Below are 16815 nucleotides of genomic sequence, written 5' to 3' on the forward strand. Positions count from 1 at the left end.
TCCACTTTATGATATGCGCCTGTCCCTTATCCCAAAATATCTCCCCACTGGTCTGAAATTCCTCCCCTAGGGATTCAGTGTTTTGAGTTTGGAAAATCTGAACATCCTGTGCAACCCAAATCCTTTGGGAGGAGGCATGCCTTCTTGACTTTAATTAACTACAACTTGGAAGTGGACGGGAAAGACGACAGAGAAAGGACTAGAAAGAGGAGTGAGAGGGCTGCCGATCCTTTGCTGGGGCATGGGTAGCAGGACAGACTGGGGGCAATCTCAGGAAACAAGGTGTCCAAAGGGCTGTTTACACGCTGTGCCCTGCACCCCAAACAAGAAGTCTTCCAGAGAACAAGGCCAGGCCCAAAGTGCAAACTTCCCCAAAAGGCAGGGGCATGAAGAAGGGTGTCCTATACTCTCCCGTCCCTCGTCCCAATTCTGCACCCGTTTGGGCTCTGTATGAGTTTGGGCGAATTGCAGCACCCCGGCCCAAGAGGGCGCTTGCTTTCCTGGCCAAGGTCCCGCCCAGTGCAAGCGCCACCTTGGTACAGGGTATCCTCGGGCAGAGGTAAACGCGAACTCATGGAGCTCTTTACCAGGGTGAAGTCACCAAGCCCTATCTGCCGCGAGAGATCTCGCTACATTCCCACGCTCTTCCACCGCGTTCAGACCGCGAATCTCCTACATGCATCCTCTCCCGTATTGCCCCTTCCCCTGCCATCCTGCACATCCTTAAGCAAGATGGCGGTGAGTGCACTTCCGGCGTGTGTCCTCACGAGTGCGTCCGGGCGGCTGCTGCAGGTGCCAGTCAGTGTGTTCCAGGCGCTTTGCTGCATAGACTACAGCGGTGATGGCGGGCAGACGGTCCGGCTGGAGCCGGGCCGCTCTTCTCCAGCTCCTTCTTGGCGTGAACCTGATGGTGATGCCACCCATCCAGGCCCGGAGTCTGCGATTCGTTACCTTGGTAATGAGAGGCGAGGTCACCAAAGAGTTCGCCGGAGCTAGAAGAACAAAGGCCTGCGGGTGGGAGTCGGGGGTCTCCCGAAGGAGGAGCTGGCTTAGGAGGGGACGACTGGCCTGGGAAGCTGAGAGCTGGGCGACTAGATTCAGAATTGTTCTGAAGCCCTAGATTATTAATGGGGGTTGGGGGGCAGGGTGTCCGAGTAAGTCGGGGTGAGTATGCCCTGGGACAGGGAAGTAATTGAATGACTACGAGACTCATCCCTAAAGAAGCCTTTGGTGACCGTTTCTTTCCAGGTTTCCCCACCATATGCATTGCTTTCTCTTTGCTTTTTCCCGGTCCTCCTGCACAGGCTTTGCCTATGTTCTCTGGCATTGCTTTAGCCACGTTAGAATCTTTGGAACTTAGAAGTTATTGACTCCTGTACTGGAGTCTTCTGCAGTGGGTAGGCTTCCCAGCGGTAGTGAGACTTCTTTCCACAACATGGGACAAAAAGTAGGCTGTGTATCTCTATCAAGGAGACCCTTCTGACCTATAGGCAAACCATTTTCTGTCCTCAGCTGTACCGACATGGAGACCGTTCACCAGTGAAGACATATCCTAAGGACCCTTATCAAGAAGAAGAATGGCCCCAGGGGTTTGGTCAACTAACCAAGGTGGGTAAGAAGCCTGCCTTCCCTCAGGATGAGCTGTAGAATGAATAACCTCTAGAGCAGGCCTCAGAACTTGGGGCCCCACTAGACTGGAAATTCCCACATGGATGCTGACTTTGGCCAGATGTTGTAACCTTAATTTACTCTGTGCCCATATAATGTTGTGCACAACTGGCCACTTAATAAAAGACATCGGGATCAGATTAACCCACTCCTACTTCCAGCCAGGGGTAAACCTGGAAAGCAAGGGTGCCTAAACCCATGAGACTCGTGAACCATGTGTTCCCTATAGACCATCTTAACTGTTGGGTTTGCCCACAGGAGGGGATGCTGCAGCACTGGGAGCTGGGCCAGGCCCTGCGGCGGCGCTACCATGGCTTTCTGAACACCTCTTACCACCGGCAAGAGGTAAGGCTGGCAGCTCAAGAGGCAAGGGAAATGGGAAGTGCTGTCCTCGTCTTCTGCCCTCAGGGAGTCTATGGGTGAAGCTGGGCACACTGGCTCCCCTCCTACATTTTTTATTACAACTGCAGGACATGTAAGAGCTGTCTGGAACATAGGCCTAGAAGCTGAGTTGCTCCTTCTTGGCTGGGAAGAGGCAAAACTGATCAAGCACCCTAACTCAGACTTCAGGAAGGACCTGACAGCCTGGTTTTTGGCCCCATGAAATAGCAGGCTTTCTATCCAAGACATTTACTGAGCACTCATTGAGGGCTAAGGACTCTGCTAGACTTTGCATACAATGGTGTACCATACAGATATGATCTGTCTTCATGGCCCTTAGAATGCTGTGGGCGTGTCCGATGATAAACCGACAGGGCCAAGATAACAGGTAGCAGGGAGGACGTATCTGTACATAGGGCAAGTCATGGAAGACTGACAAGTATGCCAGCTCCTCGAGGGCCTCTTGCCACCTTAGGAATGGGGGTAGCTATTCCTCTGGTTACCACTCTCAGCCACAGCTGTCTTTTTTTTTGTTTTTTGTTTTGAGTTGGAGTCTCACTCTGTCACCCAGACTGGAGTGCAGTGGCCCGCTCCTGGCCACCGCAGCCTCGATCTGCTGGGCTCTGGCGATCCTTCCGCCTCAGCCTTCCAAGTAGCTGGAACTACAGGCGCGTGCTACCACGCCCAGCTAATTTTTTGATTTATTGTAGAGATGAGGTCTTGCCAAGTGGTCCAGGCGGGTCTCGAACCCGTGGGCTCAGGAATCCATTCTTAGCCTCCCAAAGCACGGGATTACAGGCTGAGCCACCGAGCCCGGCCCACAGCTGTCTTAAGAGTCCCTAGATGTTGGTCTTGTTCCCTTGAGGCCTAGCTCTGTCCTCGTTTTTTTGTGCTGAGCTTCCTTTCCTGTGCCCTGCAGCTTGAACACTGTCTGCCATGTCCCTGGCTCCAGCCCTCTGCCTTTCCTGTTTCCTCCTCCCTGTTAACAAGCCACTCTCTCTTATCTTTTCTCCCTGGTCTCTAAACTGGTATAAAAGGGGGGCCTGGGGAGTGATTGGAGGCAGCTTCTGCCCTCAAGGACCCTGGTCTAGATAGGGAGACAGTGGTTATAAAGCCAGACAGACAGGCTGGAGAGCCTTCCTGACTAAGCACTTTTGGCTGGGAGGAAGGAGCATTTGAACTGGGGCCGTTGCCACAGGAGTTCCTCACAGAGTAGTGGTGACACGCAGCTGAGTGTTGGGAGGCAGGGAAGGCCAGAGGGAGGAGAGGACTAGATACGTGGTGGGATTACAATTTGGTGGGTAACCACCAAGGTGAGGGCTGCCCCCCATACACAGGTGAAGCTCGCACTGCCGTCTCTGTAGGTTTATGTGCGCAGCACAGACTTTGACCGCACACTCATGAGCGCGGAGGCCAACCTAGCTGGACTCTTCCCGCCCAATGGGATACAGCGCTTCAACCCCAACATCTCGTGGCAGCCTATTCCTGTACACACCGTGCCCATCGCTGAGGACAGGGTAAGAGTAGCCCTTCCCTAGAGGTAGTCATGGGGGACTCTTGCTGTGGGCCTGCTGACTCCAGACTCCCCTGCCTGTTTCCCCACTTTGGTCTGCAGCTGCTGAAGTTCCCGTTGGGCCCATGTCCCCGTTATGAGCAGCTGCAGAACGAGACCCGGCAGACACCAGAGTATCAGAATGAGAGTGCTCGGAATGCAGTGAGTGGGACTGGGGTGGAGGCCATCAGACTGCCCTTCCCCATGGGCAGGACTAACCCCCTGATCCATTTTTCATAGCAATTTCTGGACATGGTGGCCAACGAGACAGGGCTCACAGACCTGACACTGGAGACCGTCTGGAATGTCTATGACACCCTCTTCTGCGAGGTGAGCCCTCCAGCATACCCACTGTGATCCCTCTTCTCTCCCCCCTCAGCAGGCCCAGATCCCCAGGACAGAACACAGTGCTTGGATACCTTCATTCCCACTGGGGAGGGCCAGGCAAGCTGCTGCTTGTGAAACACGGGTACTTCCCTCACGGGCGACAGAGAACCTCTGAGTGGGAAATGGTTTACTAACTGTCAGCAGTCTCTACTCCTCTCCACCCAGAGCTCTCGTGGTATCAGACTCCTTTCTGCTGAGCCTCGTTTTTTGTGCTGAGCTTCCTTTCCTGTGCCCTGCGGCTTGAACACTGTCTGCCATGTCCCTGGCTCCAGCCCTCTGCCCCAGCTGTCCTCTCCCTCCCTCCCTCACACGCACAGGCACCTTCCCACTGGGGCAGAGAGCTACCCCGGGAGAGGCCCTGGCCTAGGCCTGGGGAGCTAACCTGCCCGCTGCGGTACACAGCAAACACACGGGCTGCTCCTGCCGCGCTGGGCCTCACCCCAGACCATGCAGCGCCTGAGCCGGCTAAAGGACTTCAGCTTCCGCTTCCTCTTCGGGATCTACGAGCAGGTGGAGAAGGCCCGGCTTCAGGGGGGTGAGTGACAGGGGCAGCATGTCACTCCGCTCCTCCGGACCCTACGGCATTAAAATCTGCTCTGGGGGCTTTCTCATACCTGTCCTTCTCTACTGAAACGTTCTCTGCTCTTTCAAAACCAGACCCCTCCTTGTCATCCCGTTAGCCTCCAAGTTTCTCCAGTTCTCCCAATACTTAGCCTGTGTATCACTGTGTGACCACAGTCAGGCTCACATGCTTCTTTTCTGCCATTCATATTCTTATGCTTCACCTACATCAGGAGACCCTTCCTCTCCTAAATGAATAGTTACCTCTAGAGAACCCTGGGAGGCCATTTTCAGATCGCCAAGTAACACACACCAGGTTCCTCATCCGAGCACCAAAGGGCATGCCAGCTGCCAGCTCCTTTTGACGCCTTAGTTTTCAGAGCCTGCATATGGCAGTGACTCAGGCATGAAGTCTCCCCCTGTGTGTTCTGAAGCAATCTTAAGTTTATGTTTGTTTCAAACTGGAATCGTTTAAACATGGGGAGGGACTCGTAGCTCATTTATAAACGGACATGTTTCTGCATTTGTGCTGAAATATAGATGCCTCGCTGTATCTTTTCCTTCTGTAAATTTGAAAGTGGTAGCTGGGTTTGATGGTGTACACCTAGAGTCCCAGCTACTCAGGAAGCTGAGAGGGGAGATCACTTGAGCTCAGAAATTGGAGGCTGCGGTGAGCTGTGATCACACCACTGCACTCTATCCTGGGTGACAAAGCAAGACTTTATCTTAGGAAAAAAGAAAGTTCTTAGAGAGCAGGGGGTGCTCTGGAGTTCCTACGTGGTCCCCATAAGCTGGAAGAGTTCTCGTTGGTGATCAGGCCCAGGACTAACAGAGGATGAGCACAGATAGGTCTGATCAGAAATTGTGATGGCTGTCGCCACTGATACCAAGAACTTTTCTCCTTCAGGAGTCCTGCTGGCTCAGATCCGGAATAACCTGACCCTAATGGCAACCAGCTCCCAACTCCCTAAGCTGCTGGTTTACTCTGCGGTAAGTCCCTGTAACCCAGTGTGCTAACGTCAGGCAAGGAGCTGGATCTCTCGTTTGGTTCCTGGTGGTGCGGGGGAGCAGTGCTAATGGGGCCCTCTCCCCTACAGCACGACACTACCCTGGTCGCTCTGCAAATGGCACTGGATGTCTACAATGGTGAACAAGCCCCCTACGCCTCCTGCCACATGTTCGAACTGTACCAGGAAGATACTGGGTGAGTGGAGCTACTAGGCTGTCCTCTGGAGGGGCATCCAAGAGGTGGCTGAGGGCAGCCTAAGGACTGTCACAGACAAGTGAGCAGCTCCCATGTTGCCTCCTGCCAACCCTCAGGAACTTCTCAGTGGAGATGTACTTCCGGAACGAGAGCAATAAGGCCCCCTGGCCCCTGATCCTGCCTGGCTGCTCTCACCGCTGCCCCCTGCAGGACTTCCTTCGACTCACAGAGCCTGTCGTTCCCAAGGATTGGCAGCAGGAGTGCCAGCTGGTGAATGGTCCTGCAGACACAGGTGAGCTCTGCCTCTGTGTCACGTCCCAGAAGAACTTTCAGTTTATATCCACAAATCTCGAGAGCTGCCATACTTCTAGCCATCTGATTGCATTTCTCTGGATAGTTTCTTCTCCCCTGAGGCTGTCACACCCCCTTTGTGCTCCTCACTTTCAGGTGATGCCCAGGCTTTTTATATCACTGAGAATATAAGAGCAGCCAGGTGAGAACTGGCTCATCCTCCCACCACCAGATCCCCCAGCCACTCCTTAAGGCCATCCTCTCCACTTTCCTCTGGTCCATCCTTCTCACCTCCATAAGGAGCTCCAATGGCTCAGTGCTTCCCTCTCTGTGAGTTCATTCCCATTTCAGAGACCTCTGTGACCCATGTCCCTCCCCAGCTGCCACTGTTTCTTTGTTCCTTTTTGGAATGGGATCCCCGAAGGAGCTGCCTAGGCTCTGGCTTTGCTTCTTCGCTGCACTGATGCCACTCTTGTTGCAGTGACCAGTTCTTAGATTCTCTCACCTCAGCAGCATCACTTAATTGGTTCCTCCTTCCTTCAACCCTTTCTTGGCTTTCCTCCCAACTCTCTGGCAGCTTCCTCACCACTAAGCAGTGGGTGGCCCAGGCTCATCCTTGGCCCCTCCCCATCTGTGCCGACTCCCAAGGTGCTCTCATCTAACCTTGTGGCTTTCTACCCCGTCTCCACGCTGACTTCTGTCTTTCTGTCATGACTTCCAAGTTCATGATCTCTTCTCTGAGCTCTAGATTGATCCAGCCGCCAACTTGAGGTCTCTACATAGATGACAAATAAGCCATCTGAGAGCTGACGTATATAAAACCAACACTCTCCCTCTGAGATCTGCTCTTCCTCCAGGGTTTCCCATTTTAGTGTAATGCCACATTAGTCACCTAGTGGCACAGTATAACCCTTGGGGTTATTTTGAATGTCCCGTTTCTCATACCTGTCAACCAGTCCACTGTCAAACCCTATCAGCTCAACCTTTCAAATACATGCTCTTTCCTCCACAGCCCAATTGACCATCAGCTCTCGCCTGATCTACTGAAGAGCTTCCTAATGTTCTTTGATTCCATTCTTGTTCCCACCAGCCTTTCCACACAGCAGTTACTTCTCAAAGACATAAATCAGCTCACATTACTATCTTTTTCAGAATCTTCCACTGGCTTCCCATCACATATGGGATTAATTCCAAGTTCTTTACCACGGCCTTCCAGGCTCTACTTGATGTAGTCTCCTGCCCCATCTCTGGCCCCTTGCTTGCTCTTTCATGCTGACCCTAGAACATGCCAAGACTATTCCCACATAAGGGCCTTTTGTCCTGTCCTCTGCCCCAGGACACTCCTCTCAGATCTTTGTGCCCCTTTCGTTGACTCCAAGTCTCTGTTCAAAATCTCACTTCCAGCCGGGCTTGGTGGCTCAGCCTGTTATCCCGCACCTTTGAGAGGCTGAGGTGAGTGGATTGCCTGAGCCCGCGGGTTCGAGACCCGCCTGGGCAGCGAGACCTCATCTCTACAATAAATTAAAAAAAAAAAAAATCAGCCGGGCGTGGTAGCGCATGCCTGTAATTCCGGCTGCTTGGAAGGCTGAGGTGGAAGGAGCGCCGGAATCCAGCAGGTCGAGGCTGCGGTGGCCAGGAGCGGCCACTGTACTCCAGTCTGGGCGACAGAGCGAGACTCCAACTCAAAAAACAAAATCTCACTTCCTCAGTGATGCCTTCCCTGACCGACCGACTTCGCTTGTTTTTCTTTATAGCACTCATCATCTATCCTGTCATTCCTATCATGTTTGTTTGTTCTGTCTCTTCTGGAATGTGAACTCTGTGAGAGCAGGGACTATGTCTTGGCCACCTTTGTATGTCCCGTGTGTCAGAACAGTACATGGCATGTGGTAGGTGCTCAACTATCTGTTGAGTGAACGCTGACATGACCTTTCTCTTCTCCTCCCATGCCCAGAGGTCATCGTGGCCTTGGCTGTGTGTGGCTCCATCCTCTTCCTTCTCATAGTGCTCCTCCTCACCATCCTCTTCCGGATGCAGGCCCAGCCTCCTGGCTACCGCCACGTCGCAGATGGAGAGGACCATGCCTGACAACCACTCAGCCCTCTTCCCTCTGCCTCCTAGGGGAAGTGGGCTGGCCCTTGCTCCTGACTGTTGCTGCTCCCCAGCCCAGGGACAGGGACCCTGGGCTGGGCCTCCCTCTGATTACCCCAGCCAGATGAGCAAGTGGAGCTCAGCTTGGCCCATGGCACCTATCACTCAGCATTCACATGCCCGACGTTTACCAAGTACTTATTGGACATTGCTTTCTCCAGACGAGATTTGCTTCCTCCATGCTCCCTAAGTACCTGAGATATAAACAAGTATCCAGTTCTCGCTCAGAACCTGGGATAAAGAAACCAACAAGCTGAGTGCAGTGGCTCATGCCTGTAATCCCAGCATTTTGGGAGGCAGAAGCAAGAGGATTGCCTGAGTTCCAGGGTTTGAGACCAGTCTGGGCAACTCAGCAAGACCCCATCTCTAAAAAAAAAAAAAGAAACTGACAGAGTTGGTGCTTGATCTGCCTTGCTCTTCCATCAAGCCCTGTTCTTTCTCTTCCAACCCAGTCTTTGGCAAATAGCTCAGAGGATAGTCTTATCTTGGTGCTTATTTTAGTGGGAAAACTGTTAGCATGAACACTGACTACCAAGGAACTGGATCCCCCAACAGCCAGCCAGCCAGGGCTTCCTTGTCTGGCTGGAACCACCATTAGAATCAAATACAGTGCTTCAGACATCTTTGTCACCCCCTTAGCTTGAGCAGGTCAGAAGGGTGTTTATACTTAGGAGGGAGTGGGGGAAGGCGGGAGGGAAGTGGATTGTCACACAGAATCACAAAACTACTCTCCCTCAGCTGGGCTGGGTCTCCAGGGACCTGAGGTACATGCAAGTTGTGAGCTGGGTAACTCCTAACTGTGGCTAAGGCAGCTCCCAGAGAATGAAAGTTTTGGACTGTCAGTGCTGTTTCTGTGCCTTTTCTTTATTTCTGAGACCCAAGGAGCCCTTGGACCAGGTCACGGCTGGAAGATCCACTCAGAAGCTCAGTTGGGTATGGTTTTATTGGCCATATCAATAGTGAACACAAATCAAACAACACTTCCTGACCACTCTGCTACCATACATCAGAGAGGAGAAAAGTAAGTTGGCTCCAAGATAAGCTTGGTTCCAGGCTAGGTACAGAGGGACCCTTGTGGCAGCTGGTCACCCACTCTGAAGTTTCCGGAGCTAAGTCCAGAGCAATACCATGCTGGTGTCCCAGTCCCACAGTGCCCTGTGCACAGTGCCCCTGCTTCAACCCTAAGACTTGGATGCTTTTGGCCACCTCCTCTTGCAGGACTTGATCCCACCTGTGGGCTCCAAGCCCTCGTTTGGCCCACACCTTCTTCAGTCTCAGTCTCTCATTTCCGTGTTCGAGCTTCCTCCTGGCTCCAAATAAGAACGTGATAACCTAGAAGGAGTAAGACCAGTCTGACACCTTCTGTTAACAGTCTCTGAGAGCTTGGGGCTAGCCTGGAGACCCTAGGATTTGGTGAGGAACCTCTAAGAAACTGGACAGCAGCCAGGCATTTTCATGACCAAGACAAAGCAAGAGGGGTAGAGAGCCTAGGCCAACGAGACCACTGTCTTCCAGTCATCTCTTACTGGAAGCTCCCTGGGGGGAATGGTGGGGCTAAGCTGAGGTTAACCTGTGAATCCGGGGAAGTAGGGTAGTGCTTGGCCAGTCTGAGATATATTCTGCTACTACTCACCCATTGCAGAGGCCAGCGTGTCCCCCATGGGATTGAACTCATTGAGCTGCAGAGATAAGAGTGTCAGCATGAGGAGGGGGGTGAAGTATAGGTGAAGAAGGGCACAAAAGGACTAATTTCTGGCTACTTTTGGTCAATAAGGTAGGTTGAATCCCTGCTTCCTCCCATCATTTGAGGGCCCAAGCCTCACCGAACTGATACCAGAAGATTCTGGGTCGTAGAGCTGACACATCATCCTCCCTGAGTTTCCATCAAACACATCGATTGTCCTTAATTCATAGGGGCTACAACTTTTGAAATTAGGATCTGGGTATCGGCCCACGACAATGAGGTTGTACCGAGGATGCCAGGCTGCCTAGGAGACAGAGAAGCTTGTTACGAGCGTAAATGCAGAACATTATCAAAAGGGACATTAAAAGTCGTCTTTGTCAGTAGCAAGCCAACAACTTAATAATGACATTAGGCCTGTATGAAACAAGAATGATTTTCAACTGTGTGCATCTACCATTACAAATTTTTAATTCCCAACTGGCTTTGCTGGTCCTTTGGACACCCTTGCCCTTCCCTCTCTTTTGCATTCCTTGAGATCATACCAGCTGATAGATGTTTTAACATCAGCCTGACCCTGACACTGGTCTAGGAGGTAAACTTACAACAAAGCAAAAGGCCTTTAGTGACCAAAACCTTAAGTTCTGAAGGATCCCCACTACTATCCCTCCTCCATCAACATGAATAACTATGCATCAAGTATAAAATTGCTAGTGGCAAAAACAGGAGGAAACCTGTGTTCCCCAAATAATCCCACTAAAAGCAAATATAGCAGTTACTGGAATGACAGAATTAGGTGGGATTTTCCTAATAAAACTTCTCAAGGAAGTTTTGAAGAAAAGACATGATTATCAGAAAAGAAGAAACAGTATATGCAATGGCTTGAAAATAGTAACAAGTCGGCTGAGGTGAGTGGATTGCCTGAGCCCGCGGGTTCGAGACCTGCCTGGACAGCAAGACCTCATCTCTACAGTAAATCAAAAAATCAGCTGGGCGTGGTGGTGCATGCCTGTAATTCCGGCTACTTGGAAGGCTGAGGTGGAAGGATTGCTGGAGCCCAGCAGGCGAGGCTGCGGTGGCCGGGAGCGGCCACTGCACTCCAGTCTGGGCGACAGAGTGAGACTCCAACTCAAAAAAAAAAAAAAAGAAAATAGTAACAAGTCATACATGGGAAGCTGTAAAGAGGCCTGGCTGGATACAAAGTGAGAGATGGGGACAGATGGATTAACAGGAACACCAACTGGGGACGGATTTTTGATGCTATTTCTTAAGAGCTTGGACTTGATTTGAGGTACATGGAAGCCACTTAATACTAAAGCATCAGCTGGGCACAGTGGCTCACACCTATAATCCTCACATTTTGGGAGGCCAGGGTGACAAGATTGCTTGAGCTCAGGAGTTCGAGACCAGCCTGGGCAACACAGTGAGACCTTGCCTGTACAAAAAATTGAAAAGTTAGCCAGTTGTGGTGGCACATGCCTGTAGTCCAAGCTACTCAGGAGCCTGAGGCAGGAGGGTCACCTGAGCCCAGGAGGTCAAGGTTACAGTGAGCCACTGTACTCCAGCCTGGGTGACAGAGTGAGACCCTGACTCAAAAACAAACAAAATCAAAATCATCATCATTTACTGAGTACTTACCAGGTGCTAGGCATGGGGCCAAGTGCTTTATATTGATTGATCCTCATAATACCTCTATGAGTCAGATACTATTACCCCCGTTTTACAGGAAATAGAGATCCAAAATGTAAATCATTTGCCCAAGGATTCTAACCGGGGTGCCTGCCTGCCTGAAGCTGGTGCTCCCACCACTAGGCTGCACTGACCTGAGAAGCACAGGCATAAAGCCTGAAGAGGTGAGGAGGATCTGTGGTTCTGGAAAAGAATGCAGAACTGGCAGAGCTCGGCTGCAAGAGGGCTTAGGCAAGAAGGAAGCAAAGGACGAAGGCTGTAAGCTTTGGGGACCAAGGATAGAGAAGCCATGAATAAGGACCTGCAAAAAGATGGGAAAATAAAGGACTTATTTCTATTATTAGAAGCCACCTAAACCCGCCAGACAGACTAAAGATCAACTACACGTACAAGTGAAACTGAAAAGACGGAACAGAGTCACGATCTCAGAAAACGCCTATGGCGAGATCAGGGCTGGGCTGAAAAAACTCAGGAAAATAGCTGACCAGAGAGACATACAGGAAACCCCACAAAATGGATCACAGGGTGGGATAAATGAGCAGAGAGCGCAAGAGGGCCCAAAGAGCTTTGTGTGGGCAAGAGGGGCTCTAGGCCTGTAGCTTACTGTCTCTGCCCCTTGCCAACGCAGGCTGACTTGGTCCATCCTCATGGTCACAGCTCCCTTCTGGGAGCTCCCTTCCATCACTCACCTTGATGGGCGTGAGGTGCTGGAAGTGACGGTGAGGGTGCGGGATCAGGCCCGCGGGGCAGTCCCACTGGGAGGTGGAGTAGACCCGGATCTCACTCTTCTGGTCAGTGGTCAGGAGCTGGGCTCCATCAGGACTGAAACAAGCTGGCAAAGTGAAAAGCCCCTGAGCTGAAGGAACCATGAGCCCCCATGGTCCTGGCCTCCGTAGGCCTTCTCTTGCAGGGGCACCATTCTTCCCACTCTAGACAGGAGTGGAAGGGAAGAGGTGAATCTGGCCTGTGAACGAAAATATTCTAGAAACTCAGCAGCCGATGGGCAGCGAGAGCCAGGAAGGTTCCAAGCCTTCAGCTTGGCGGATGATATCAGAGGTAAAGATTTGACCTGGAGGCTCCCAAGTTGAGGGAGAACCCCAGCAGCGGTCAGATAGGCGGGGTCTGCAGGAGAGTTGAGGTCTGGGATATCACACCTGCATTGACAGGATGCCTGTGCGGCAGCGAGTAGAGGAAGCTGGCTTGCCCTCTAACCTGGCGCAGGTCCCAGATTTTCACTGTTTGATCTACGGAGGCTGTGGCCAGGAACCAATCACAGCATGGGTTCAGGGCCACATGGGTCACTTTCTTTTTGTGCATTCTGAGATTCCAAAGCTGCAGAGAAGAGCTCGGTTCAGGTGGGGACACAGAACCAAGATGGGGGTAAGGAAGGGCCAGGGAGGACCTGGGAGAACTCACCTCTTTGCCGTCCATGTTCAGCAGTATCACATTGCCCACGTTGTCTCCTGTGACCACCATCTGGCTAGTGGCAGACACATCCAGGCTACAAAACCAGACGCTGGAGGGAGAGACTGTGTAAGATTCTTGGGGACAGAGATGGGTCCCTTTATTTGCTGTTGTGGCTCCAGCGTCTGACCCACAGTAGGCATTCACACATGTTTGTTGTGTGAATGAATCACTGTCGTGCCATGGATTCCTAGTGAGGAACACGCAGACTTGTCTACCATCCAACAGAGGAAAGGGGGTGATGGGGCTCAGAAATGTGTCCAGTTACCACTGGGCCCAGCATCCTCAGCTTATAGGTCCCTGAAGCAGGCAAAGCTCAGAACCATAATGCAAGTCCCCAGGCAAGCGCGCCCCACAGTCCCAAGTTCTGAGGAAGCCTTGCTTACTGTTCTCTCTCCCTTCACTGTCCACCCTTTGGGCCAAAGGGACAAGCCAGACAGGGCTTGCCCAGCTCTGTTCCTGAGCTGGCTAGAAAGGAACTTCTGCCCCCTTCTGAGCATTTAGGGAAAAAAGCATCAATAACCCTGGGCTCTTGGTTCCTCAGACTACGTGAGGACAAGGAGACTGGGGAGACAGGTGCTTCAGGGATCCCGATATCTAGCCAGGAGAGCTCACATTCACATTTTTTTCTCTCAAACCTTCAAATCCATGGTACACAGCCCTCTGCCATCCCCTGTGGAGGAGCAGCCTGGAGCTTTGTCTTTCTAGTCACCTGTCCTATTAATAATTATGTATACATTCCTTACCCCTGTGGAGTACCCTAGGATAACGTTCAACCTAGTTAGACCCCCACACCCTCACTTTTTTAGGGAGCAGTTAGAGTCATGTCTCTGGCTAGAAATCACAGTGACAAGCATTTTGTAATTTCTCCAGCCCTTTGTTCTTGGGAAGTCCAGAGCACTTTATGGACAGGATTCTGTCCATCAGAGATGGATTCTTCCATCAAGGAACTGTCAGGTCATTACCCCCAGTAAATGGACAGAATTGTGTTTTTTTTTTTGTCAGAGTCCAACTCTGTTACCCAGGCTGGAATACAGTGGCACAATCACAGCCACCACAGTCTCGACCTGTTGGGCTCAGGTGATCCTTCGGCCTCAGCCTTCCAAGTAGCTGGAACCACAGGTGCACGCCACCACACCTAGCTAATTTTTTTGAGTTACTGTAGAGACAAGTTTTGCCAAGTTGCCCAGGCTGGTCTCGAACCCCTAGACTCAGGCAGTCCTCTCGCCTCTGCCTCCCAAAGTGCTGGGATTACAGGCGTGAGCCACCACGCCTGGCTAGGAATTAAGTCAAGATCTCAATTCCCACTCCACTCTCTAAGGGGCTTTCTAGGACCACACCACGTTGACCTGCCTAGTGAGAGTCAAGTTCTAGTCTAATATAAGCATGACTTACAGAAGAGCTGAAACCTTTCCCTCACTGAGAAGAGCCGTGGGTCCAGAATACCTTCCCAAAGCAGTAACCCACCTGAACCAAAGTAAGAGCAGCCAAAGAACAGTTTGAGAAAAAGAGGGAAGGATAGAAAGTGGTCAACACTTTTCCTTTCTTCCCTGCACCAGGTTTGGGTAAAAGAAATGGGATCTTGCCAGAACTACACCTAGAGCTCAGAAGCTCTTTCCCCTACTAGTTAAACTACTCACTTGCAGGTGTCTGAGTTGGCAAAAACTCGTAGAATGTTGCCTTTAAAGTCTTGCAGCCTAGTTGTTCCCTCCATTGAGGAGGCGTAAAACTGGTTGGTATTGAGAGGGTTAAACTTCAGCCCAGTGATGCTCCCTCCAGCTCCAATCTAACAGGAGGAAGGAAAAAGCTAGTGAGTGATGGTGGGCCAGGAAGTGAAGAACCAGGCCTGGGCACACATGCTGAGCTTGGACAGAAGCGTCACTCAGCCAGTATTGAGGCCAGGCCAGCTTAGACACATGAGCACCAGGGTGCTCTCTACAGGGCCTTTCACTTTTTAAGCTTTATTTTTACTTTTGTTTTTTTAAATTAACATATAGTACATTTGGGGGTATACAGTTTTCTGAATTTTAACTCTTATAAATTTGAATAACCACCACCAAAACCAAGATGCAGAACCGTTCTATCACCCCAAGACATTCCCTTGTGCCATCCCACTGCAATCACCCCCTCTTCCTGCCCCCAAGCCCTGGCAGCCACTGATCTGTTCTCACTCTCATCTGCCTTTACAGAATGTCACATAAGCAAGTCATGCAGTATGTAACCTTTTGAGATTGTCTTCTTTCACTTCACTCAGCATCATGCCTGAGATTCATCCAAGTTGTGTGTATCAGTAACTCATCCCATCTTGTTGCTGAGTATTCTGCTGTATGGATGTGCCACAGTGTGTTATTCCCATAGTGCTCTTTCTAGAAAAGCTTTAACTCAGAGCAGTGGCTGGGTTAGGAGGACAGGAGTCAGATCTGTGTCCCTTCTTATTTTTTCAGACATACCAGATAATGATGATGAAAATAATCGTGATAATACCAATGCTTTAGCCTTATTAAGTGCTTATTATCTGAGGGGGGACCCAAAAAAGCCCCAGAATTATCTTTTGGAGGGCAGGTAACTTGTCGTATACTCAGAATATTTCTCTGGATCAAATGGTCAACCAAAGTTTTGATCCAGAAGTTTGAAGAAGGTTGTGGAAGAAACATCCCGTGTTGTGGCAAACAGGTGACTGGTTTCTCCACCATGACTATGCAGCTGCCCACACCACGGTAAGTGTCAGCAGTTTCTAACCAAAAAATGGCATGGCCCTTGTGCCCCATCCTCCCTATTCACTGCATCTCGCCCTAAACAACTTTTTTTTGTTTCCACTGGAAAAAAGTCCTCAAAGGGAAACCTTTTGCTGATGTAGAAGCAAAAAAATGGCAGAAGCACTAAAAGGCCTCAAAATGGATGAGTTCAAAAACTGTTTTGAGCAGTAGAAAAAGCATCTTGATAGGTGTATTGCATCAAACGGAGAGTTCTTTGAAAGTGACTGAAGTTTAAACACATAAAAATATGCATTTTTAATAAATAAATTCTGGGTTGGGGGGAACCACCCTTTTATACCAGCACTATTTTAAGAACATCACATCCCAAGAGCACCTTTTCTGCTTCTTCCTGAAGCTGCAGCTATCCTAGCCTCATAGGCCCATACAAGCTCTTCTGTGCAACAACCACTTAATTAATTAACACAACATACTAACTAGCATGTTCCAGTCCCTGGATCAAATAGTCTAACCAGTGCCCAGGGTCTGTCAAGCCCTTGCTGCTAGCGAGACAGTCCAGTTGAGTTCTATGCTTATCAAACCAAGGATTAGTTGTATTTGTTCTGAAACCTGTTTATGCCAGTTGTACTATGTTGACTGCAGTTATGTAATTTAATTAAACATGTAAACGGATAAAATATGTGCAAAAAGAAAGGCCATCGTTTCCTCTATGGAAGCCATGTTGAATGGCTTGGGCAAAAAGGTAACAATGAGTTGCTAAAAAAACAGCCATCAAATGAAGTATGGGTGAGAGATAATAAAAATTTAAAAAGCTCTGCAATCAGACTGCTGCACGCTGTCTTTAGTAATAATATACAGAAAAAGCCAGGCTCGGTGGCTCAGCCTGTAATCCCGCGCCTTTGGGAGGCTGAGGTGAGTAGACTGCCTGAGCCCGTGGATTTGAGACCCGCCTGGGCAACTTGGCGAGACCTCATCTCTACAATAAATCAAAATTAGCTGGGCATGGTAGCGCGCGCCTGCAGTTCCAGCTACTCGGAAGGCTGAGGCGAAGGATCGCCGGAGCCCAGCAGGT

General features: G+C 50.6%; 2 protein-coding genes across 7 annotated transcripts in view; one reads left to right on the top strand and one right to left on the bottom strand.

The window, feature by feature from the left end:
• The first annotated feature begins 725 nt into the window (after window positions 1-725).
• On the top strand, window positions 726-8519 carry ACP2 (acid phosphatase 2, lysosomal). 4 transcript variants are annotated; one of them, XM_008058826.2, is made up of 11 exons: window positions 726-955; window positions 1513-1608; window positions 1927-2013; window positions 3414-3566; window positions 3665-3763; window positions 3842-3931; window positions 4391-4523; window positions 5457-5539; window positions 5647-5753; window positions 5870-6045; window positions 7999-8519. In XM_008058826.2, the coding sequence occupies exons 1-11, from the start codon at window positions 842-844 to the stop codon at window positions 8130-8132; spliced, it is 1272 nt and encodes a 423-aa protein (XP_008057017.1). In that variant the 5' UTR covers window positions 726-841; the 3' UTR covers window positions 8133-8519. The 4 variants fall into 4 exon arrangements, with proteins under 4 accessions (XP_008057017.1, XP_021568419.1, XP_021568421.1 ...); XM_021712746.1 differs by lacking the exon at window positions 3665-3763 and having other exon boundaries at window positions 818-955; window positions 3814-3931; XM_021712743.1 differs by lacking the exon at window positions 1513-1608 and having other exon boundaries at window positions 818-955.
• A 600-nt stretch (window positions 8520-9119) lies between these two features.
• The window catches only part of DDB2 (damage specific DNA binding protein 2), a 23700-nt gene continuing 16004 nt past the window's right edge, over window positions 9120-16815 (bottom strand). For 2 of the 3 annotated variants that reach the window (XM_008058831.1, XM_008058832.2), the window contains 7 exons: window positions 14670-14815; window positions 12982-13081; window positions 12720-12897; window positions 12255-12397; window positions 10019-10183; window positions 9829-9874; window positions 9120-9527 (listed from right to left, as the gene is read on the bottom strand). In XM_008058831.1, coding sequence (XP_008057022.1) covers window positions 9478-9527; window positions 9829-9874; window positions 10019-10183; window positions 12255-12397; window positions 12720-12897; window positions 12982-13081; window positions 14670-14815 — 828 coding nt within the window. In that variant the 3' untranslated portion in view covers window positions 9120-9477. The remainder of the gene's footprint in view (window positions 9528-9828; window positions 9875-10018; window positions 10184-12254; window positions 12398-12719; window positions 12898-12981; window positions 13082-14669; window positions 14816-16815) is intronic. The other variant, XM_021712757.1, reaches the window with a different exon arrangement.

This window comes from Carlito syrichta, unplaced genomic scaffold (assembly GCF_000164805.1).
Source record: "Carlito syrichta isolate Samal-C Ts95f unplaced genomic scaffold, Tarsius_syrichta-2.0.1 Scaffold303640, whole genome shotgun sequence".
NCBI classification, from domain to species: domain Eukaryota; kingdom Metazoa; phylum Chordata; class Mammalia; order Primates; family Tarsiidae; genus Carlito; species Carlito syrichta.